The sequence below is a fragment of the Nematostella vectensis genome, chromosome 5 (assembly GCF_932526225.1).
Source record: "Nematostella vectensis chromosome 5, jaNemVect1.1, whole genome shotgun sequence".
NCBI lineage: Eukaryota > Metazoa > Cnidaria > Anthozoa > Actiniaria > Edwardsiidae > Nematostella > Nematostella vectensis.
In genome coordinates this window covers 16,556,914-16,581,837 of record NC_064038.1, presented here as the reverse complement: position 1 = coordinate 16,581,837, position 24,924 = coordinate 16,556,914, and the positions used below count along the sequence as shown (strand labels likewise).

At 38.9% G+C, this 24,924-nt stretch overlaps 2 protein-coding genes across 3 annotated transcripts; both read left to right on the top strand.

Annotated features, from left to right (window-relative positions):
* The first annotated feature begins 2,769 nt into the window (after positions 1 to 2,769).
* LOC5508087 (protein gooseberry) lies at positions 2,770 to 11,471 on the top strand. The gene is made up of 4 exons (XM_001628635.3): positions 2,770 to 2,892; positions 3,681 to 4,349; positions 7,305 to 7,522; positions 10,428 to 11,471. The coding sequence occupies exons 1-4, from the start codon at positions 2,871 to 2,873 to the stop codon at positions 10,611 to 10,613; spliced, it is 1,095 nt and encodes a 364-aa protein (XP_001628685.3). The 5' UTR covers positions 2,770 to 2,870; the 3' UTR covers positions 10,614 to 11,471.
* A 2,437-nt stretch (positions 11,472 to 13,908) lies between these two features.
* Positions 13,909 to 24,719, top strand: LOC5508078 (paired box protein Pax-3). Of its 2 annotated transcripts, none has more exons than XM_001628634.3 (4): positions 13,909 to 14,155; positions 14,853 to 15,467; positions 16,138 to 16,343; positions 22,588 to 24,719. In XM_001628634.3, exons 1-4 carry the CDS (start codon positions 14,134 to 14,136, stop codon positions 22,738 to 22,740), a joined length of 996 nt encoding a protein of 331 aa, XP_001628684.2. In that variant the 5' UTR covers positions 13,909 to 14,133; the 3' UTR covers positions 22,741 to 24,719. The 2 variants fall into 2 exon arrangements, with proteins under 2 accessions (XP_001628684.2, XP_032232751.2); XM_032376860.2 differs by lacking the exon at positions 13,909 to 14,155 and adding an exon at positions 14,439 to 14,757.
* The last annotated feature ends 205 nt before the right edge of the window (positions 24,720 to 24,924 follow it).

The window sequence follows — 24,924 nt, the reverse complement described above, 5'->3', positions numbered from 1 at the left end:
TATTTATGTAATTCTTTATTGTGTGCTCATTATGCTGACCGCCCTGTAATTCAGGTTTAACATGAAATGAGGTTAATAAACGGATTGTTATTACTATCATCATCATCATCATCGTTCGTCGTCGTCGTCATTATTATTTTTATTATTATGTTTTTGACTGCACAGTGCTAGGCACTGGAGTTTCGTGGGCACCAGTTTACAGCCTGTGATCTAAGGTGTCTATTATCGAGTTTAAGGTGTCTAATAGCTCGAGAACTAGCTTTTTACAGCAAGAATAAGCTTCATTCCTCAGGCCTCTTGCAGCATGTCAAACGAGGGCACAAGGTCTGGTACTGTAAGCCCTCTTAATGCCTTACAAGGCCTGCTGGTACTGTGCCAACGGCTACGATCACTATCGGCAGTATTTGGACTACTCGGCGCTTCCATAGAAGCTTCAATTCTCGCTTCAGGTCACTGTAGGATTCTATTTTCCCTTGGTGTTTCGTCAAGACCCTCGTGTGGAATGGGCAGGCAATAACTACAATGAGGCAATTTCTTGATTCCTTATCCAACTACAATACGATGTCTGGCTTGCTGCTTGTTATGCTCTAAATGCTGGTCAGTCTGTATACTGAAGTTCCACAGCAATTTGACTTTGTCTGACTCAAGCACTGGCTGCGGGATATGCCCGTACCACTTTTCACATCTTTCGATTCCATATCTCTCACATAGCTTCCAATGCATAATGGCAGCGACCTTGTCATGTCTCCATTAACGATATTGTTTTCGCGCTAACATCTCACAATCGGCGACGATGTGCGCTGCAGTCTCTTCCCTCTGGCCACATAATCTACATGTAGATGATATGTCCTGCTTGTCGATCTTTGCTTTCATACTGTTTGAACTTAAGGCTTGTGCTTGTTCTGCCGTAATCAGACCGGTTCGGTTTCTCGTTTAAGCTGGCCTCTCTTCAACCATCTCCAAGTAAGTTCTGGGTCACCTTGTCTTCGGTGGCTTTAAAGAACTATCCGTGGAGAGCTTTCTCTAGAAGCTTATGCCTCCTTTCTATCCTAAGGGCTTTCATACCAGGGAACTCATCCAATCAAGGTATTTTCTTTGATAACCGTTTGAAGGAGTGCGTCGTCGCTATCGCTAACGTACTTATATAGGCTCTCAACCTCTGCGTGTTTATAATCCTCTACGCCTATGAGACCTCTACCACCTTCCTTTCTGTGGATGTTAATTCTATCTACATCAGCGTGTGGAGTGATCTATAAATGGACAGCAGCTTGCGCGTCTTCCTATCAATTTCTTGTAGCTCGCACTAGGTCCAGTGCCATATCTAATAACGGAGACCGCTCTTGATTTGATTGCTGTAATTGTATTTTTACCATTCGGCTTTGAAAAAATTCTTACCCTTTCTTTCTTTGCCATTTCCTTCATCTCTAAGTTTTTTATTTCGTCTGCCTCTAGGATTCCTAGGTATTTATACCTTTCACGATCTTCACTAAGCGATATGATTTTCCCCTTTGTCCGGAAGCTCAATGCCCTTATTGCAATCGGAGCTGAATATCCTGGCGGACTGAACCAAGCTGTCTTTTTGCTTTTCTTTTTCGACATACAACTCAAGGTCGTCCATGTATAGCAAATGATTTATTACTCCTCTTCCTTCTTCCAAGTTGTATGCAGCCTTCATTTTCTTAATCAATAACGTCAGAGGAATGAGTGCTAGCGCAAACAGAAGTGGCGATAAGCTATCTCCCTGAAATATTCTTGTGTTTATGGTAACTTTACCAACCATCAATTCCGTGCTCACGCGTTCATGCTACTCCCTATGGTTGCTCTTAGCTTGTCAGCAGCACCAAATAAGTCCAGGCACTTTTTAAAGTGTTACGAATGAGGCACCTTATCGAATGCTTTCTTGAAGTCGATCCAAGCCATCCCTAAGCCCGTTAATATTCTCTTGCAGTTAGTTACGTACAATGGTCTTATCAATAATTAACTGGTCCTTGGTACCCCTGGAGTTTCGCATCATCATCATCATCATCATCATCATCATCATCATCATCATCATCATCATCATCATCATCATCATCATCATCATCAACATCATCATCATCATCATCATCAACATCATCATCAACATCGTCATCGTCGTCGTCGTCGACATTTAACAACATTTTAAAATAAAAAAAATAGAATCAAAAAGCCCAAACTGTCGTGATCTCTTACCAGAACAATGAATACAATACACCAAAACCTGGAACCCGACTCTGCCAAATTTTCGTCTTTAATAAGACTTCTTCAAGGGCAGACTGAAGAAGGTGAATCGTTACAAGCTTATTTCTGATGTAAATAAGCTTGTAACGATTCACGGAAATGGATGGAAATGGATGCTTTGAATAAGTAAGTATGTGCAAAAGTAAAATGTTGACGTGATTGGCCTTCTTTTAATCAAATCTTACAACAACTTCCCTAAATCAGCAAATGAAAATTATCACTTTTTCCCTTGATGTTTTTTATTAATCAAAATGGCAGCTGATACAGAAACTCTATGATGGTGCGTCTGCGTTATTCTGTCCTATCCGTGCTATTAGAATTCATAGTAGATACGCTATGTTGAACCTTCGTTTTGTCACGCGATCTCCATACCCTAAAGCCATTAGGCTACTTCAACCTACTTAAAACCACAATAGAATTCCCTTTCTTTGCTCGACAAAAGTGATATGTCGCGAGTAACGTTAGGCTAATCGATTTATGGCTTTTGCGTCACTGCTCCTTCAAGCTACATGGAGCATGCATGCGGTAAAATTAGACAATTCTTGAATAGTGAAATCACTATATTTAGGACATCACTTCGAAAGGTGGGAGATTCAATCCGTTAAACAACGATGGACTCATATTCCTTCTCAGGTAACGGTGACTTTGTAAAGTTTGTAACGCCCACGTGATCTGTAACAAGATCTTTTTACGGTGATGATTTGTTTAAATAATATGAACTATGCATGGATGTCTACAAATAATATTTGCTGTCTGATTCCATCATTTGCTAAACATACATATATATGGATCCTTTTCGGAATTGGATTTAAAGAACGTTGATTAGCCACGTCTCTTTACAAGAAACTTTAAAATAACCACCTCACAATACTCATATTTGATCAACGATAATTGATTAAAATGTTAGCAGATGGAATTGGTTGCTTTGTGTGACTCGGTAATAAGCTAAAGCGCAAACAAATGGTGGCTGGTTGTTTTTTCTATATGCTGCGATGTTTTCAGAGACATTGATGGCAGGGTTAGGGTATATAAAAAAATAAGAGCGTGTAGTATTGCTTTATTGTCTTAAAGAATACGTTGTTATATAAGAAAATGTCTGACAAAGTAGAAGAGATAAGTAAACAATGTTAACGAAAACTCCATATGTTTTGACAGCCATACATTTACATTAATAAAGATTTGGTTTATCTACTGGAAATGGTCAACTAGCAAGTTTTAAAGTTATGAGCTTGAAAGAAGATTTGCTTATTCTCGAGAAACTTATGCTACGGCACATCCCATCCCATAGATCTGCTTTTTAACTGTGTTAGATGATTTATCAAGTTGCACTATTAGAGAAAACAAGTCAAATCATCCAACGGCCAGAAACACTTTAGCTATACAGATCAACCTTTTTATTTGCTGTTTGTTTATATTTGTAGGACAGGGAAGAGTCAATCAGCTGGGCGGAGTTTTTATTAATGGCCGACCCCTACCATTGGTCCTGCGTAAACAGATTATAGAGCTAGCACAGCTTGGGGTTCGTCCATGCGACATCAGCAGACGGCTGCGCGTTTCTCATGGATGTGTCAGTAAGATCTTGTACAGGTTCCAGCAGACGGGCTCTATTGAACCAGGGGCAATCGCTGGGTCCAGCACGCCACGAAACGTCACACCCGAAATAGAAGAGAAGATAGACGAATACAGGAGAGAAAATCCCGGCATGTTTTCGTGGGAAGTTAGGGACAGGTTGGTGAAGGATAACGTCTGTTCAAGATGCACTGTGCCATCACTTGCAGCCATCAGCCAAGTCCTAAAGAACAGAATCGCAAGTACAAGCAGTGCAGCCTCCGAGGATGACGACGTCTTTATTGATGTCGAGGAGACAGATGATAACAGTAACATAGTGGCAGGCGTGATATTAAAAACAAAGAAGGAAAGAAAAGGCGAAGAAGATGACAAGGGGAAGGAAGATGAAAAAGTGGAAAAAAATAACAGTCTTCCATCAAGACATAACTTTTCGAGTTCATACTCCATAGCAAGTATTCTGAAAAAACCCTCAGCCGAAGAAGATGGAAGTGCCGAGACTGTAAAGGGGATCAAAGTGGAAGGTAATGATTAGGACCAGGATAATTATTTTATTTCACTATTTTTATCGGATTTAAAAATACTTTCTTGGGTGTGTAATGTGCGTAGCTTGACACTTTGAGATTAAAAGAGAGGATCATAGAAAGTATTGTGAGAACAGATTGGTCCAGCCTGCCGGGAAACTAGAGGCGATGATGCGATAGCTGAAAAAGTAATTTAAAATAATCACATTAAATGATACCTTTTCTTCTTCTGGTTTCGCTTTGTTAGAATGTGCATCGAAAGTAGTCCAATACTAAGAGTTCCTGTTATGCGACTGGTTTCGTTGTTGGAATTTTCCGTGACGCAAAAAGTAGTTTCACAAAGTCAAAAAAAAGACCGCACTACAACTACACAACGCCTCAGAAGGAATTATATAACAAATAGCGCTTATAAACTTAAACCTTTTCTTGAGCATGCACATTCTTGAAAAATGCCAAATAGCATGAAATCTTGATATAGTAATGATATCATTGTACTCCGATAGAAGTGAATAAATATGGAGTCCTTTATTTATTAGGTATTTAGCATTATGGATGTCATCGTTTATGTGATCCTAATTTACTATAACATCCATTAGACAAAACAAATCGCCCTTGGCTCCGCTATCGAACACTTGAGACACAAGTGCCAATCCTGCATTTGAAATAGATTAACATTTCTTTCCGCTAATAAGTCTGTGTCAAAATTTATCTTTATGTTAAAGAAAACAAATAAAAGTTCGACAAAGTGATATAAAAGGAGCTTCACAAGCAAAATATTTTCATGAGCGTGAATTGCACTTTTGAAATTTTGAGAATATTGAATTTGGTTTTATGCAAATATCGAATTCCTCGACACGCTACTTAAACCAACGTTCCTGCTTGTTCATTCCATAGTCATTAAATAAGTTTGATCATGTCCTAAGGTTATAGAAAGTTATTTGGCTTCTTAAAAAAGGAAGGGAAACTATCAAATAAATACCAATTAACAGTTTGGTTAAAAGGCCGTAATGCAATGTAAGTACATCACTTTTACTTCACAAAATAATCTCAAGTACTATACGACTACTAGGAACTTTTACTTCACAAAATAATCTCAAGTACTATACGACTACTAGGAATTTAGGATGTCACATGTTTCGCGTCAGGTCTTGATAACTCAACTAATCCGCCTGTAGAATAAATGCATATTAACGGTAATCTTGGTCATGCCTTCTATATTCTAAAGAAACGCACACATTTCTTTCGACCTTTTTGACTGCATGCGCAAATTAGAAGCGAAACTGATTACGTAGCTTCAAGAGCATCACTAAAGCGTAACACGGAAAAAACAAGCTCAGTTTGTTTACCACATGGCAAACTTAAAAATAGTTTGAACCAAAGGAGATGCGTCATTCGACTTCCTATGGCAATATAACCATTGTCTGCTTTTACCATCTTGACGTGAATGCGGCTATTTTTATAAGATAGCATTCGAAATTTCTTAGAAGTGTGGTGATGGGACTGCATTTCTGGATGAAGTCCGCCCTATTTTTGTTAGTCGGCTAGTCGGCCTTATTTTTGTTAGTCGGCTAGTCGGCCCTATTTTTGTTAGTCGGCTAGTCGGCCTTATTTTTGTTAGTCGGCTAGTCGGCCTTATTTTTGTTAGTCGGCTAGTCGGCCTTATTTTTGTTAGACTATTCTCATTCCCCTAGAAGTGTAGTCATGGGGATAAAGTAAACACATTTCCAAGGCTTATTATAACCGTCGCTATCAAAGCCTTGCAAACTGTAAACAATGTTTGTAAACGTGGCCCACGTGAATCAAAGATGAATTGACAGTCTTAATTGTTACCCTTTATTTAACAAATTCAATCGCAAATATCTCAAAAAGCTTTCTTATACACGGATACTTATACAAGGATAACAAAACAGCGGCTGACAGAGGATCTTTAAGTTCTGTCGTTGTTAGCATCCAAAAAGCCGTGCTATGACCAACGCCTGCGGTGGATAGGCTATTATTTCCCATCTGAGATTTTCATCACTAGACAGTTGTTTTGAAGATTTTAGTTAAGGATAAAATCACGATGTTATTGCTGCCCTTGGGGGAAATTTGCAGACAAGCCAATATTGCATTTGACACACGTAAGTGCATGGTATTTTGTTATGATTGTTTCAGACATTTTTATACTCATCAATTATTCATAGCTAATTAACCAATCTATGAGGGGAGTTTGAGTTGATCACCCTAACAAAACTCTGTTGTATATAATAGCCAAAGGAATAATTATTTTAAAGAATATTCTAATTATTTTCGCGCTTTTAAGCACTTTTGTACTCTAAAATGACCTTAAAAATAAAGTGTATCACGTATTTTGGGAAGAATAACCGTCTTATATATTGGAAAATATTAGTTACTATACATTCAGAATAGTTACGAAAAAGAGAAGAATTGTACATAAATGGCAATGGGTCATCCAAGTAAGGATTTGGGATATAATATGGTATGGGATGGTATGGGATGGGATGGTATGGTATGGGATGAGATGGTATGGTATGGTATGGTATGGTATGGTATGGTATGGTATGGTATGGTATGGTATGGTATGGTATGGTATGGTATGGTATGGTATGGTATGGTATGGTATGGTATGGTATGGTATGGTATGGTATGGTATGGGATGGGATGGTATGGGATGAGATGGTATATGGGTCTAACTTTAAGGGTCTAACTTTCTGCAAAGAGGAGAATTTTACATAAATGGCAATGGGTCATCTAAGTAAGGATTTGGGATATAATATGGGATGGGTTGGGATGGGATGGGATGGGATGGGATGGCACGGCATGGCATGGAATGGTGTGGTATGAGAAGTATGGAATTATTGCTTCCCTAGATCCAAAACTGATATGTCAGAGACATCTATGACTTAAAGTGTTCTCTTGTAATAAAAACAATATCTGTGGTTTCTGAATTCACAGCTATTGAATCGCCGCCTCCTAGTACTAGTCCCTCGCGAATGCATTTTTCGCTCGATCCTGACTTCCTTCTCACTCGCAAGCAACGCCGCAGCCGAACTAAGTTCACGTCTAAACAAGTAGATGAACTGGAGAAAGCTTTCCTTAAAACCCAATACCCGGATGTTTATACGCGGGAGGAGTTAGCTCAAAGGCTGAATCTGACAGAGGCAAGGGTGCAGGTAAAACGCGACTGGGAACGAGTAAAAAATAATACATACACTGTGGTCATACACTGACCACCATGTGCAATCATTATACACTGAACACCATGTACAATCACACACTGACCACCATGTGGACACACTGACCACCATGTGCAATCACACACTGACCACCATGTGCAGTCATACACTGACAACCATGTGCAATCACACACTGAAAACCATGTACATGGTATGGTATGGTATGGTATGGTATGGTATGGTATGGTATGGTATGGTATTGTATGGTATGGTATGGTATGGTATGGGTTGGGATGGGATGGGATGGGATGGGATGGGATGGGATGGGATGGGATGAGATGGTATATGGGTCTAACTTTATGGGTCTAACTTTCTGCAAAGAGGAGAATTTTACATAAATGGCAATGGGTCATCTAAGTAAGGATTTGGGATATAATATGGTATGGTATTGTATAGTATGGTATGGTATGGGATGAGATGAGATGAGATGGTATGGTATGGTATGGTATGGTATGGTATGGTATGGTATGGTATGGTATGGTATGGTATGGTATGGTATGGTATGGTATGGTATGGTATGGTATGGTATGGTATGGTATGGTATGGTATGGTATGGTATGGTATGGTATGGTATGGTATGGTATGGTATGGTATGGTATGGTATGGTAAGATATGATATGATATGATATGATATGATATGATATGATATGATATGATATGATATGATATGGGTTGGGATGGGATGGGATGGGATGGGATGGGATGGGATGGGATGAGATTAGATGGTATAAGGTCTAACTTTAAGGGTCTAACTTTCTGCAAAGAGGAGAATTTTACATAAATGGCAATGGGTCATCTAAGTAAGGATTTGGGATATAATATGGTATGGTATGGTATGGTATGGGATGAGATGGTATGGTATGGTATGGTATAGTATGGGCTGGGATGGGATGAGATGAGATAGTATAAGGGTCTAACTTTAAGGGTCTAACTTTCTGCAAAGAGGAGAATTTTACATAAATGGCAATGGGTCATCTGGTGGTCACTGACAACCACGTGAAATCCTGCACTGACCACCATGTGCAATTACACAATGACCACCATGTGCAATCACACACGGACCACCATGTGCAAACATACACTGACCACCATGTGCAATCACACACGGTCTACCATGTGCAATCACACACTGACCACCATGTGCAATCATACACTAACCACCATGTGCAATCATACCCTGACCACCATGTACAACCACGCACTGACCACCATGTGCACACACTGACCACCATGTGCAATTACACACTGACAAAACGTCCCTCTGTTTGACCATCAATCTAAGTAAGGATTTGGGATATAATATGGTATGGTATGGTATGGGATGGTATGGTATGGTATGGTATGGTATGGTATGGTATGGTATGGTATGGTATGGTATGGTATGGTATGGTATGGTATGGTATGGGTTGGGATGGGATGGGATGAGATGAGATGGTATAAGGGTCTAACTTTAAGGGTCTAACTTTCTGCAAAGAGGAGAATTTTACATAAATGGCAATGGGTCATCTGGTGGTCACTGACCACCATGTGCAATCCTGCACTGACCACCATGCACAATCACACACTGACCACCATGTGCAATCACACACGGAACACCATGTGCAATCATACACTGACCACCATGTGCAATCATACACTGACCATCATGTGCAATGATACACTGACCACCATGTGCAATCATACACTAAACACTATGTACAACCACGCACTGACCACCATGTGCACACACTGACCACCATGTGCAATTACACACTGACAAAACTTCCCTCTGTTTGACCATCAATCAAAGTAAGGATTTGGGATATAATATGGTATGGTATGGGATGGGATGGGATGAGATGGTATGGTATGGTATGGTATGGTTTGGGATGGGATACGATGAGATGGTATAAGTGTCTAACTTTAAGGGTCTAACTTTCTGAAAAGAGGAGAATTTTACATAAATGGCAATGGGTCATCTGGTGGTCACTGACCACCATGTGCAATCACACACTGACCACCATGTGCAATCACACACGGAACACCATGTGCAATCACACACTGACAACCATGTGCAATTACACAATGACCACCATGTGCAATCACACACGGACCACCATGTGCAATCATACACGGACCACCATGTACAATCACACACTGACCACCATGTGCAATCATACACTGACCACCATGTGCAATCACACACGGACCACCATGTGCAATCACACACTGACCACCATGTGTAATTACACAATGACCACCATGTGCAATCACACACGGACCACCATGTGCAATCATACACGGACCACCATGTACAATCACACACTGACCACCATGTGCAATCATACACTGACCACCATGTGCAATCATACACTAACCACCATGTGCAATCATACACTGACCACCATGTGCAATCATACACTAACAACCATGTGCAATCCTGCACTGACCACCATGCACAATCACACATTGACCACCATGTGCAATCATACACTGACCACCATGTACAACCACGCACTGACCACCAAGTGCAATCATACACTGACCACCATGTGCGATCACCATGTGCTAACCACCATGTGGAATCATACACTGACCACCATGTACAACCACACACTGAACACCATGTGCAATCACACACTGACCACCATGTGCAATCATACACTGACCACCATGTGCAATCATACACTGACCACCATGTGCAATCACACACAGACCACCATGTGCAATCACACACGGACCACCATGTGCAATCATACACTGACCACCATGTGCAATTACACACATTACAAAACTCCCCTCTGTTTGACCATCAATCACACGTTTATTAAATAGAAAATTGCTCTATCTGTTATTCCTCTAGGTTTGGTTTTCGAATCGTCGAGCTCGGCTACGCAAGAAAAAGATAAACGGAGACGACAACGACTCGACCAACAAGCGCAAATACTGCTACCCACAGGGCATGTGCACATGTCATCCAACGGCTGCACCAATCAGATACCAGGTCGTTCCAATCAACGACAGAGTCTACACACTGCCAGTCCTCTAACCAGATCCCAGTGACAGCAAAATTATCATTTCTGTATTATTACTTAGACTTCAAAGCAGGAATATGCTCCCAATTGAAAAGCAGTTTTCTGTACCACGTGTTTTCTAGAGTAGTTCATTCTACAGGGGCGTTCTCCTGAGCTCTGTTAAGCTTTTGGCACACCACACAAATTTTGCTCATTTAAAAATGAGGTGATGTGGGTTGTTACTTTGTTTATATATTTTTTATTTTTTAAAGAGATTTTCATATATTTTTACTAAGTGTAACTGGTATAACGATGGATACGTTCCTGTCTTATCGAATTTGATACTGATAATTTTGTAGTTTTTAATGGCCTTTTTGCTTCCTGTTTTAATCACTCCATTTCACTTCTCAACGGAAGAACATTCTGCTCTCTTTCATTGGCCTACAACTAACTGTGAAATGGCGTGATGAATAGCCATTAAAACTTTTGAGTAATCGAAAAATGCAAATAGACAAGTAAAGTATATGAAAGATGCACTTTTAAATTGTAGATACAATATATTATAGAATATATTAAGCTTTTAAGGTTCTTATAAGATAACTCTAATCTATAAAATTTTATATATTTTTATAACTCGTTTTATAATAATTATATATTTTGATGTTTTGTAAATTCAAGTTTTGTGAAAGTAAAACAATTGAAATTAACTGTTAAGTTAAAAATGTTGGGACATAAGAATTAACCTTTAGACTCTTGACAATTATTTTCAGTCCACTTAGACACCTTGAACTTGACAATCTTCTTTACATCAGGGGTTGTGCTTGTTACATTAAATGTCAACACAAAATAGTGCAGTGCAGGCAGTGCCTAAATCTATATATTATCGAATTAAACGCTTGGGGTCTGTTTTTTTTTAACCGACATTCAAGGTATCGGTCACGGGTCTTACAATTTGTCTCGGGTCTCTGCGCTTTGGACTTAACCATCGCTACCCCTATATTTTTATGAAAGGCTTCCATCCGACTAGCCATTCTGTTTGTTGATGGTGTCTTACTCGTCAAAGTCACTTGAAAATCTGTCGTAGATAAGAAATATTTTTGTGGGAGCTTGGCGATAAAGCATGAATGACACTGAGTGTCTCATGATAGGCTAACATGCTGGTGTGATTGAGAGGGTGATGGTCGCTAGGGTGATACACCTAGTCTAATTAAGTTGTTTATAAGAAAATGGAAAATGACAAATACCTTACAGTACCGGTTAGAGAATCCAATTTTTGTATCTGTTTATGGCATCAGAGTGAGGCTATCTAGGTTTCCAGTGAGGCCCATCAGGTGAAATTGTTTTATTTATTGTTTACATTTGAAATTGTAGTGGTCTATTTGCAAAACACTTCAAGCGTCTGATAATTTATCAATCAATATTTGATTGTTCTATAGGAGTGTAAAATGGCGGCGTCGAGAACCTTTTTAAATGAAATGCGCGTAATTATTCTCAATTTCTTTATAAAATTCAACCATATTTTGACCACCCTACTATGTACTCTTTACTAAGAAAAACAATTGACATATTTATATGGCCAGGTCCCGTTGAGTAAGCTTGGGTAATTTGGTTTGAAATAAACGCAATAAGTTTGTCACGGACTAATTCATTAAGGTAGCTTTTTGCTATAAGAACACTAATAAAAAAGGATATTATCAGGGACCTGATGAAAGTTATGGCTTATACCCGACTGTTCGGATATAACTTGCATAACTTGACGTATGAATAACATGCATAGCAGCGCGATGAAAAAGGTTAAATTTCATAAGGAGCAGATTGAAAACAATTACGCGCGCACCACCACTGCAATTTAAGCTGAGCATTTTCCATTTTAAAATGACTTTTTTTTGTATAACGGTCTCTTAAACCATTTGTGTTTGTTTTTGATGATTTTTTTTTATTTCAGCGAGCTGATCTCTACAAACTGTCCACCTAACAATACATTTTCAATGTCAGGTGACTTAAGATGTAAATAAAATGAGGTTTCGTATAGCGCAAATCAAGATGGCGAAACATGACCCATTTCACATTTAACTTGTTTTAGTCAGTGTGTAGATAAACTGATCTACGTTCTTACAATTCTGAAGATGAGTTAAAAATAAGAGGCTTTATGTTTTTCGGGAACCGGTATCCTTCTAATCGTGCGCTCTGATTGGCTATGATGGAAGACGGTACCAGCCTGAGCCTGACCCCCTTTCTTGATAATCGAAGCCGCACAACAAAGCCATCTCACCACTCTCGAGCAAGTCTAATTCAACAATGTGTAACTGTCCTGATAATCTACGGGCGCGAAAACTAAATCGTACGAGGAGCTACGTGACATTTCTAGCATCGGAATTGTTTTTTAAGGTGGACAACCTTTTTATTATTAGAAATATACTCTTATTTCGAATAAGGTTGCACTCGAGTCCATGTGTCGCCCTTTAATAGTTATAAATCCTGGTCTCTGAAAGTTGTGTGAATATTTACAGAGTATTTCTAAATTTAGATTTTTTTACTTGCTCATTTATTTGATGCTCATGAGGCGCTACGGGTTACGACATAGAATTCAAGTGCAGCCTGACGTATGCGGTGGACAGAAGAGTCACCTTTTAGCAAAATTTGCGCGTGCTTAGGTAGTTTATATCAAGCCAGCGCAAGTAATAACGTCCCACTTGTGCAGACTTGAGATTCTTATGGTCAGCACTTTAGAAGTTATCAGGTCTAAGAACATTACAGAATATTGGTCCACATTGATGGAATATGGATATTATTAATAAATTCGAAATCAAACTCCAAATAGTTGAGCTATCGTGCCGATATAAATTCTTCATATTTACCCTCTTTGTTGTGAGCTATTCTGATTTAGTGGTCCCTGGCAATTTTTATTGTTCATAGTAAAAATAGCGTAGAATAAAACAAGCATGCATATTTTCACGCTGCTTGTGATGTGAACTCATTAACTTCACTCTGTTACACACCCTAATGCAGTGTCATACGCGAGGATGAGGCAATCAGAGGCACTAGCCACAGTCATCATTGAGAAAATGCTTCTAATCTTGTTTCACTTTTGTAATGAGTTTTCCATTTTTGTGCGTTTGCTTTTGTAATTCTAATATTGTCTTGCTTTTTTTAATTTTCCCTACGACCCAGTAATGTAGATGTAAGCAGTGGTTAATGGCAACTCCAAACCTTAATTCTCGGTTTTCGATCCACGCATAATTTCAAGCTCCTAATATGGCAGGTCGTCATATGATTGGCAGAAGCGACACTATGACGTCATTGTAGTTCTTCAGTGCCGTTCAATTGGAACACTTGCAGGGCAAAACACACAGACACAGTGTCGTAAACAAATAGTGTAATGTGCAAATGAATGGTCTTCATAGTCACAGTAAATTGGATTTCACGGGGGATCACTTCCACTATTCGCAAGCGCCACTGACTTGACGAGAACCTCTAAAGCCGTGGCTAATGCTACGCTGACAGTATTAGTTACAAAAAACGGAACACAGGCTACGGGCACTCCGCTTTTGAAGTATGGACACCCTCATCTTCCCAGGTATCTATCAATTAATCAACTCACGCTGTGAGTTCTGTATAGAGGTGTATTCAATCCTCATCGGGAGGGCATCTCAACAATAACACCTAAACGGTCCCGTAAATGGGGATAACTTACTCTAAACCACATAAATACACAATGGGAACCACCAACACTGCTGTTGAAAGTGTGAGAGATTAAAATCTTTAGCTATGGCTATTGAAACACGGCGTTAGAATTGATCCCTTCGTCTTTGTTCGTAAGTCTTCTTTTGTCCTTTTCACGTGTACGCTTCAGGGATAACTTGAAGTCAGATTTCGGATCACGAAGCAACGTTTTCACACGCACGCTAACTTCTAAAAGTCTCTCAAAGTCGCTACAAGATAATCACACACAAGAATTGACTCTTAAGATGCATGAAGCCACATGTTAAACGCTCCGTACTGTAACGGCAAAGGGAGAAAAGGAGAGAGAGATAAACAGAGAGGAGTAAAGAGCTCGAGTTAACGAAACCGTTTATTCGCTAAGTGCCGTGGAGTGCTTCGCGACGTAGACGGATTATCTCACCGTGGAATTGACAAAGCGAGAATATAGCATCTTGGCCGACAACTACATAACAATGCGTATAATAGCTTTCTTGAATCCAATATACCTGTCGCTACGACAGATTTTAAGTATTATTGTCCATTAAATCTCTTCTATGCCTTTGCAATTGTAGGCCAAGGAAAGATCAACCAGTTAGGTGGAGTGTTCATCAATGGTAAGCCCCTTCCGCGGCCTCTTCGTTTAAGAATTATTGAGTTGGCTCGCTTGGGCGTTAGACCAAGTGATATTAGCCGAAGACTTCGCGTGTCTCACGGATGCGTGAGCAAGATACTCAACAAATTCCATGAAACTGGCTCAGTTGAACCTGGAGCCGCCATTACGACTTTCAAAAGACGAGACATTTCGCCTGCCGTTTTGAACAAGATCGAAGAGTATGTATTCGAGCAACCAGATATATTTTCCTGGGAGGTCAGGGATCGTCTATTAAAGGATAAACTTTGTTCGAAATGCAACGTTCCTTCCTTAGAAGCTGTGAGCAATGTGATCAAGACGTGCGCGCGAAAACTCCAATCAAACTTAACACGGAAGAGCGAGGCCGCAAGTAGGCAGAACAACAATTGTACGATAAAAACAGAACGAGAGGATTCCAGCGACAAGGGGACTGAGCAAGGCTCTCGATCGCGGTTCACGGGTCCTTTTTCTATTTCTAACATCCTTGAGTTGGAGTCGCCGGAAGAAGCGGGAAAGGTGTCCTCTGATGATTACACTGATCAGGAAACATTCGAAGGTAACATTTGTAACATAAGCGATTCAACCGCAAAGTTAGTTTTCGATAATTCTGTAGTATGGCTGCTTTTACTGTAAAATAGCATAAAAATTTGTCTAAAGTAGTTTGTGAAACACACACAAAGACCTTGTGGTGTTTTAAACGCCCATTTTTATGACAATACAGTAGAACTTTTAAGCGATTTCTTGCTCTCATCGAGCAAAGATCAAAGCGATGGTGCTCCTATAGATTAAAAAAAACTTATTTTGTCATTTCTATGAATAAAATGATCACAGAAAAAGCTAGAATGTTACCTTACAGTTCAGTGCATTTTATTTGAGTAACAATAGTATGTAGCATTAGGCAGAGGAGAAGGAAACCATAGTTATGACATATCATTCAATAGCCTTGAAGAAAACATACCAGACTCCTTGATATTAAGTGTTACGGCATATTGAATAAACTATTGTGATGATTTTTTTTTATTAGAGAGGTTGAAATATTTATTTCTAAGCTAAATCTCCATAAGCGTACAAGGCTAATGTGTGTGTAGTTTGGAAAGGTTAGGAAGCCTTAAAAAAAACCCTGGAGAACTTTCTAGAAAGAAGGTTAAAACCATTCCATGTCAACAGCGATGCATTAAACATTTGCCTTTACGACCAATACATTGAGTACCCTCTATTTCGTCTAGAAAAAGGAGACGATGAAGAGTTCGATAATGACCCAAGGCCTGAAGACAGGGAACTGCCGTGCCACAAGCCACGACGAAGTCGCACACGATTCACTGTATCACAGACCGACGAGCTTGAAAGAGCGTTTCGCAAAACACATTACCCAGACATATACGCACGAGAAGAACTAGCCCAAAGGCTTGGACTCAGTGAAGCGCGAGTTCAGGTAAGACTTTATTATATCGTTATAAATCACAAGTACATCTTAGTCGATTTGTCCCTGCTTGAGAACACTTCAACTTCATTCCATTACCTGTTGCTCTCTCACAAAGCTGAGGCGAAACCGAAATCAGGAATAAAGCATTAGGAATTTACTAGCTAACATGCTTTAGCTTGCCTTAAGGTAAGCTTAACAATGCCTTTACGACACGCCCTGCTGCTTTGGAAGCAAAGGAAAGGCTTAGCAGCGCGTTAAAGGCCTCCCACCCAACTATTTGATATGCTTTGATGATTCTCTATTCAGACTAAGTGGGTCGTCTTGGTGACTATCTAGTCTTGAACTTGTGTTCTGCATATAAAGAAAAGTGCTTTTAGCAACGTTTTCAATGAGAGGAATAACCCAAATCACAAGCGACTTTGTTTAAGAGTTCCATTAAAATTCGCGAAGATATTATTGAGCAGTGCTATCTCTTTCTTCAAGTTTCTTCAGTATAAGAATCTCTCTCTAATAAAGTTTAAATGCGCTTGTATTGATTTATTTATTGAATAGAACAAAAATAGGATGAAACCGTGATTGAGGCCCCTATTACATCGTCGTGCCTTCAAATCAAAACAATTATCTAAGATGTCTCGAGCATCTTTAGCTTAGCAGATAAGGCCATCAACGTCTGTTGAAAATCTAATCTCCTTTCGAAATTTTGTCCAAAAACAAACGGCAATCTTTGACAGAAAGGCTATTCGGGAAAACAAGCATATTATCCAAGTTTACTGAACAATTGCATTAGGCTAGAATCATGGCCTCTAGCATTTATTAAGAACTTTTATATATTCGAAACATTTCAAATTAGAAAGCACTTTTCTATTTCATGGCTTATTCGCTACATGATACCATAGTCAAATGAAAAGTGTTCGTTTCAATTGTTCGAAAACTATTTTTTTTAATATGGGTCTCATCAGCAGTGTCTATTAAAAAGGCTTTTGTTTAATTTGGCAGAACTAAAACAATGCAACCACATTTGAAGTGTCTTAAAGCCCCAAAAGAAACCGAAACATTTGAAAACCCAACACAATCATTAACGATTACGCTTATTGTAACGGCTTCCGAAAAAAACCCTGGATGCCATAGCTGTAACTCCCAAACAGGAAACGTCAGGAAAGAGAGCCTCGTTCGTTTCCTTATTCTAAGAGTGCTTTTTGAGTTTGTTTTCATTGCTAAAAATGCTTAGTGTTCTGCCCCCTTTTAGTAGGTTGCGAACCACCCATTCAGCGACGACGTTCTGTTCAAGATAATGTATTTGTTGTTAAAAGTTGTGTAAACGCTGCCCTCGAGCGCTATTCAATTCAGTCAACAACCGAGGCACATGTACCTTGTGACTCGAGGCGAAGGAAGTTGTTGACAAAAAGGTTGGGACTTTACTCAGCACACAAGTCCCTTAAAGCTATTTTGATAACTTCGAATACTCATTTTAGATAGTATCATCCCTCTGAAGCTCTAATTTATATGAGATTCCATAACAATATCCAATATGCCACGCATACACATAAAGCCAAGCGCATAAAAAAACTTCCACGGCTAGCCTAGTCTATTCTTTTTAAAGAGCATATCTTTCTTTTTAAATTTTCTTTTTCTTTGGTTTGTATGTGTTACTTTTTTCCATGACATGGAAGCCCTGAAAAAAAGGTGTTGTTGTGTGCCGAACCATCTGATCCTTTTTTCTTATTGATGATTAACTCATTAGTTGATGTGTCTTTAGGCTCAGTGTGAATTGTCTGCTCTTCACTCAAAAACCAACATGATCAGGAACGGCGCAAACATCATTTGTGTTTATGCTTTTGTCATTTATCCATGTTTTGACAAACTTATTGAAACTTTGTTGATTCTTGATTTTAAAAACAAATTACTTTGCACTTTTAACGGCCACAAAACTGTTTAGATTGTAAAATGAGCTGTAAAATAATATAAGCTTTGCACCAACAAGACTTGTGTTCGTTTGTGTAACATCTAGAAAAGAAAATTTCTTGCTTAGTTTATAATTTTCATATGAACCGCTGGGCGCGCTTGAGACCATTTGCTTGTATCTCGATATGATGAACACAATATAATTATTTTTCCACTCGCTAGTGTACTAGCACATTCAGTAATTTTTACTTAATGCGTTCTCTATCGTTCTGTTGTGTCATTTGAAAAAAGGGTCGTTAAAACAGTTAAAAAACAGTGGGTTGAAATAAAAAGGGTGATATTCGCAATTCCTACTTAATGATCTGCTGTGAACATTCGGAAAATCCTGCGCAATACCGCTGTGCGTACTTGAGTGAATAGCGTCGCACGCCCTTGAAACGATTGCTGACAATAAAAAGGATATTTGAAGTAGTTTCTCAATGTTCTGCTGTGAAACATTATTCAGAAATGTGAAGGGCATGTGCTCTGTTGTCCTCACTTCAATATACACGGCCTCGAAACGCCCTTGAAACAGTTGACGAAGATAGGAAGAAAACTTATTTTAATGTTCTGCTGTATAAAATATAATAACAAGGGTGTACTTCAGCGGCTACAATACTCACAGTGTTTAAAGCGACACTGTGCACACTAACTGCCTCTAAAAAGTTCATTTAAATTTGAAAACATTCATAATAAACTTGGAGTGTTTTTAAGGTAATTGTAGGAGATCCATTTATAGGCAAATCTATCTCTATGAACAATGCAATACACCAAAAACTGGAATTCGACTCTGCCAAATTTTCGTTTTTAATAAGACTTCTTCAGGCCCTGAGCTTTGGCATAGTCGAATTCCAGTTTTTGGTGTATTGTTTCATTCCTCTGGTTCACGAACACGACTATTTGGGCCTTTTTGTATTTATTCCTATGAACAATGCAAGTGCAATGCGATTTTCCGTTTCATTTAGCTAAAACGGCAGATTGTTATAAACTCGAATTTACTTGAAACCAATATTATTTTTAATGTATGAAAACGTATTTCCGGAACCCGATATTTCCTAAAAATTCCTAAAAACTGCAATTGCATCGAGGTGCCTATTGAACTGCCCTAGTTTTCGGGTAACTTATCGTGCATTAGGAGATCTCAGAAATTGCCTTGCGATGCATAAATCCTTTTTGCCAATTTTGGGCTAGAGCCCTAAATTTTCCATGGATTTGTATTCTGTTCTTTTAAGTGTATACTTATAAGAAAAGGCGTCTGAGATATTTATTTCTGGTGATTTTTTTTATGACCTGAGTTATCTCCCATTATCTCGAGCGACAAAAGTACCGAGACAAGCAGAAATCACAATGCTAATTCATCATTTATTAAACGTGCTATTTCAAGCATTTCAGAAGTAAGTGGCGCACACTGCAGCCTTTTCAACTTTCCGCTAACGAACCGGTGTAAAACAGTTTTCGAGTGCTTCAGCCATTGCTTTAAGTGTCTGGCAAAGTGCGTCGGGGTTTTGTAAGCGGGTGCGTGCGGCGGTGCGACTCAACCGTAAGTGCGACTCAAGTACGTTTAAATAGCATCCGTTAGTACTTTGACATCGTGTTTTATTGAGTTTAATTCTTATGCAATTTTCAGAAGGACTTGATAATAACACCCATAAGGCTCTGTTAATTCTTTATCCGCCCGCAACAGAAGAGAAAACAAATCTGTTTCGCGCGCTTTTGTAGTGACATTTGGAATAGTTATAACAAATGAGCTTTCTTTCTTTCTGAGGAAATGCCGAAGGTGGTGGTGCGGCTTTATTTATCCGCAGAATGGAGATCTCGAGAGAGTACTTGACTTAAAGTGGTCGGTCGCCATTTAAGCCATCTTAATCATGTCATCACCATGACAACTCTTCCCCAAATTATCACGACTTCATCTGGATGTATGGAAGATCATTTCCTTGGCTGTTATCTGTTATTGACTTCATCAACGGTGCCAGATAAAACCCCTTATCCAAAAACCCACAATTTGCCTTAGTTGTTTCAGAGACGCCGGAAATTCTCTTTCCTTTTCGTGCTCACTTAGGTATCAGGCGGTTTTTCATCCTTTGAAACAACACGCTCACATTATTGGTGTATCTCTAGCGTACGGTAAATCATCGCAGGTGGCTATGTAAGTAGAAGAGTGCGCGCGCGTGCGAATCATCAACTTAAGCCAGAACAAATTGATTTGAAAATTCATCGAAGTTTGTTTATGCTGCCAGTAGAGTATTTACATCGAAAGAAGTGTTGAGTAACAGGTTCCTAGTGTTATGCTTGTTGAGAGAAAGTAATAAATTAAGCAAAAAGACCATACGTCCATTGCCATTATGCTCTGGGGAATGCTTCTACTCTGCTAGTAAGATGTTATCATTTCATTTCCAAGGCACTGCGGGATTTTTTTGTTAAGTTTCTAGTTATACGACCTCGCTCATTATCTATAGGAATAGCATAAAAATTGTTCGAAATAACGTTCGCATTTGTGTGTGTGTGTGTCAGTCAAAAACTATGAGAAAACACCTTCCAATGCTTCCCTTAAATTTTTCTTTTTTTTCAAAATAGCGTGGCAAGTAGTTTTTCTTATCAATACTATCAAGAACTTTGTTTTAGATTTATCTCTCCTATTATCTATATCTATTTATCTCTTAGTTTTATTATTTTTAGTAGTATCTCTAAGTTTTATTATATTTTTATCTCCATCTTGTAGAACTATTTATCTCTTCCTTGTACTATATGTACAGCTATATTTCGATGCTGAATGTAAGGAAAGTAATGGAAAAATAGATGATAAATCAATGATATGTGAAATAGCGAGAAAAACAATCAAGGGGCAGAAATATAGGTCGTGAAAAACCATAGAATCGGGCATTTAAAAAGACAAACATTGTAACGGCCTCACTGTCACAGCTAAGCGACCCAGTCCTGGTCATTTAGACACGTTAGACAGAATAAGAGAAATGGTAACAATAACTATTATTACACTATTATTTAACGTTGATACTCGACTGATTGAATTGAATAGCTAATATATCGTAATATCCGCCGATTGAAATGGATGCTTTCTCACAATCTTGGTGTTTATTCTTCAATAACAAAATGGCGGCTGAGGAAAACCCTTTAATGTTTCCCATTAGCGCAAAAGGACAAAACCACCAATAGTCATATCAGGAAAAGCATATAAGTGAAAAATAAGAATACGTGACCACCTAGCGATATTGTTTTTTCTTATTGACAAGTATTTACTATTCTGCGGAAGCAAAGATAGTGAAAATGTATATATTTTAAAATAGGCTTTTACTAACTATACTTCCTTTTCCTTTAGGAACACCTTTTCAAATTCTTTTTATTAATATTTTTCTTCAAAATAATGACTATAACGCGGAAATAGACATTCCTCACCTTAGGGTTAAAAGGCGTGGCTCCATACAAGAATTCACGTTTTATTGCTCATGTGAATACAGGGTTTGGGTAGATATCATCCACCATGTTTATGAACGAAAGCAGTTTGTTTCCAGAGACCTGCACAACATATAACCCTGTGTTGTTTTATTCCCCTGTTTCCTTACCGCCCACGCCCACCCAGTTTTTTCTTCTTGAAATTTGTTTTTCTAGTTGTACTATTTAGTCTGAGTCAATTTTTTTACTCACAGTCTTCTCAACGAAAATGTCCAATTAACAACCACAAGATCTGTCGAAAGTATTTCGAAAACTTTCTAAAACGGGAATTAAAGTTTGCACTAGATTAAACAGACATCTCTTGATGATTGCTCTCAAACCCCGTACAGACAGGCCCAGGAGTGCTGGTGCTGTGTGAACACCATGTTAGAAGGTGTCCCCGCGCAAACATCGCCAACACCAGCCAGAATTCGCGAAGTCTCTTTTGATTGTTCAGTAAGACAAAGAAATGCTGGCAAATCGCATATCCTATGGCACTGACTGCTGGGGGCATTGCGAATTGCCAACATCTGAGAAAACCCGAGAAAAAACCCGAGATAAGCACCTAAGTGATAATTTTCAAAATAGTTTAAAAGGAAATACTCAGGAAAAATAATATTCATTGTAAAATAGCAAACAGGGACAGGTTAGACAGTAAAACTTTGAATTTTACATGGTTTGTCGGAAAACGGTTGGAAATCTCTCAGACCCAAATCAGACCCGATTCCATTGTTTTTTACCTACGCCGTCCGCATATAGTCCCTTTCATTTTGTGGTCATTATAAGTAAGCGAAGCTCTTCTAGAATATTAGCGGATATTTGCGCTGTTTGACTGAGTTCTTTTCACAACCTCTTCCAACAGGTCTGGTTCTCAAACAGACGCGCACGTCTTCGGAAAGAGAGACTGCTGCCCTGTACTGACGGCGCAATATTTGGTTCCCCAGTCGCCGCTTTCTCATTCTCGATGTTACAAGCTCAAGCCGGCTACCACACAGCCTACGTACCGTATTACTAGACACAGAAACCTCTACTATGCTATCACTTTCGGTTGATGCGCGACCGCTGTGAATCTAAAATCCTTTTCTCGTTAGGGAATACAACGTAGACAATCAACCGTCTAAAGGAATCGACGGCTTTCATGTTTTCACTGTCGCATCGTAAACCATTTGACTGCACACAGTAAGGGAACTGATTGGTCACGGTGGTATGATTGACTACGCACTATTCCTGGACGAGGAATGGATTTGAATTCTCGGCGGTCGCGCAAAAACGAATTCGGCTATAATAGAAGTACCAGCTCCGCATTGCAACATGTACCATATTATTAAACACAAAATCGCACATTATATCATTTTGTAGTTTTAAGGCTATCTTGGCCAGCTTTTAAACCAGGGGAAAGCCGGAGAAACTAGGATATGTCTTCAAACATTTATCGGAGCTGAGTAAGCTGATTTTAAATCCCCATCTATTGGGTTAGTGACCACGCACGCAACATTAACTTTCTTTATCATCGCATTTAGCGTACTTAAATGCCTATTTCTAAAGAAAAATAACGCCTATTTTATCTATTATTTTTGTACATTCAATGTACCAAGCCAAATCAGACAGTCTAACAAAGTAGTCAAGGGTTTGGTACAATTTTCTTAGTGAAGGGCCAAAATGTTGCTCAAGCGATACACGATTTTCATTTGTTTCATCTGTGTGCTTTATACGTGTTTCGCGTGTGCTTTATATGTGTTTCGCGTGGTTCCGTTGTTCTCCATGTGCTTTGCGCGCAGTTCATGTGCTGTTCACATGTTTTGCGTGTTGTTCACGCGATGTTCTTTTATCTTGCGCGTTGGTATGCTAACCCCGCGTTCCTTCGCGTGTGTTTTCCTTGATGCGAGCGTGTTCATCGCTCAGGAGGAGGTTCACGTGATATTCATTTATTCATGTATGTTCACGTGATATTCATTTATTCATGTATGTTCAAGTTGTTCTTCTGCACTCACTGGTCACGTGTGGTTTACAAATTATTATTACTATTTATGTCTTGTGTAAGTGGATGCACCAATAAAACACAAGCTAAATTAATTTTATATGATTGAAACATTTGAGGCTTGAGTCTACTAATGGTTATTTTGTCTGGTTTCCATTGCTATTGGCTATTTCCCAATATATAGTATCATTAATTAGAACTGCTTCTATTTCAACACAATTTATTTCATTTACCAGCAAAGCTGGGGTATTGTCAATACAGCCAAAGGTATTTACAAAATACCAGGGGCTTTGTTATTGTAAAATAGAACCAAGAAATCCCGGCGAAAACAGCTTGCCGTTTTAAAAACGGCAAATAGTTAAAATATTTTTAGAATTATTTAGAAACTTTTTTAATAATTGAACATTAATTATAAGGGGTTAACGTTGCTGGCATTACTTCGCCACCACGCAAGATGAAAACTCGACGCTCAAATTGCAAATACTCAAAAATGTGTTGGCTAACATCCGGCTAGTTTCTTTTTTAGCCATCCACCTAAATTTTGTTCCATTTGTTATCTATCTTTATTTTGTCCTATTTTGGTATCTTTTTCTAGCACTGGAAACATTACCTTTTATTTCGATACCAAAGCCATCTTACTGCGGTTTTTAATAGTGTGAGGAATCTCGCCGACGATTTACAGCAGCTAATTCGCATTCTGGCTTCTATCATTCAAAATCCACGAAGCCCTTTCATTGGACAGCACAGAAATGGAGACACGCCCCTGAATCCCGCCACCTCTCCGCGAGGGGCTAAACTATAAAGGCACTAAATGAAATTTCGTTTATTTGAATGACAGAAGCCAGAAAGCGGTTAAACAGATGGAAATTATTGACAAGAGTTTCCAGAATATTGATCATTGCAGAATAAGTTATGGTAACTGTCAAAAAAGGCTATTGACAAAAAGAGTTTTGAGACTTGGTGGTCGCGGTTCAATGCAAACGATGGTATAATAAAATAAATGGATTAGAGTAAAATAAAATAAATACTTCGGCTAAATATAAATACAAAAATGAAAAATGCAGTGATCATATGAAAATGTGTGTCTTCATTTGAGATTCAATCTTTTTATTTAATCATCGCCTCCCAAATACGATCATCTCGAAAATAATTCATAGCTCGAGGCGAGGGGGCCCCAAATGTGCACGCTAGCTTCTTTCCCCTAATCTGCTAATTACTGTT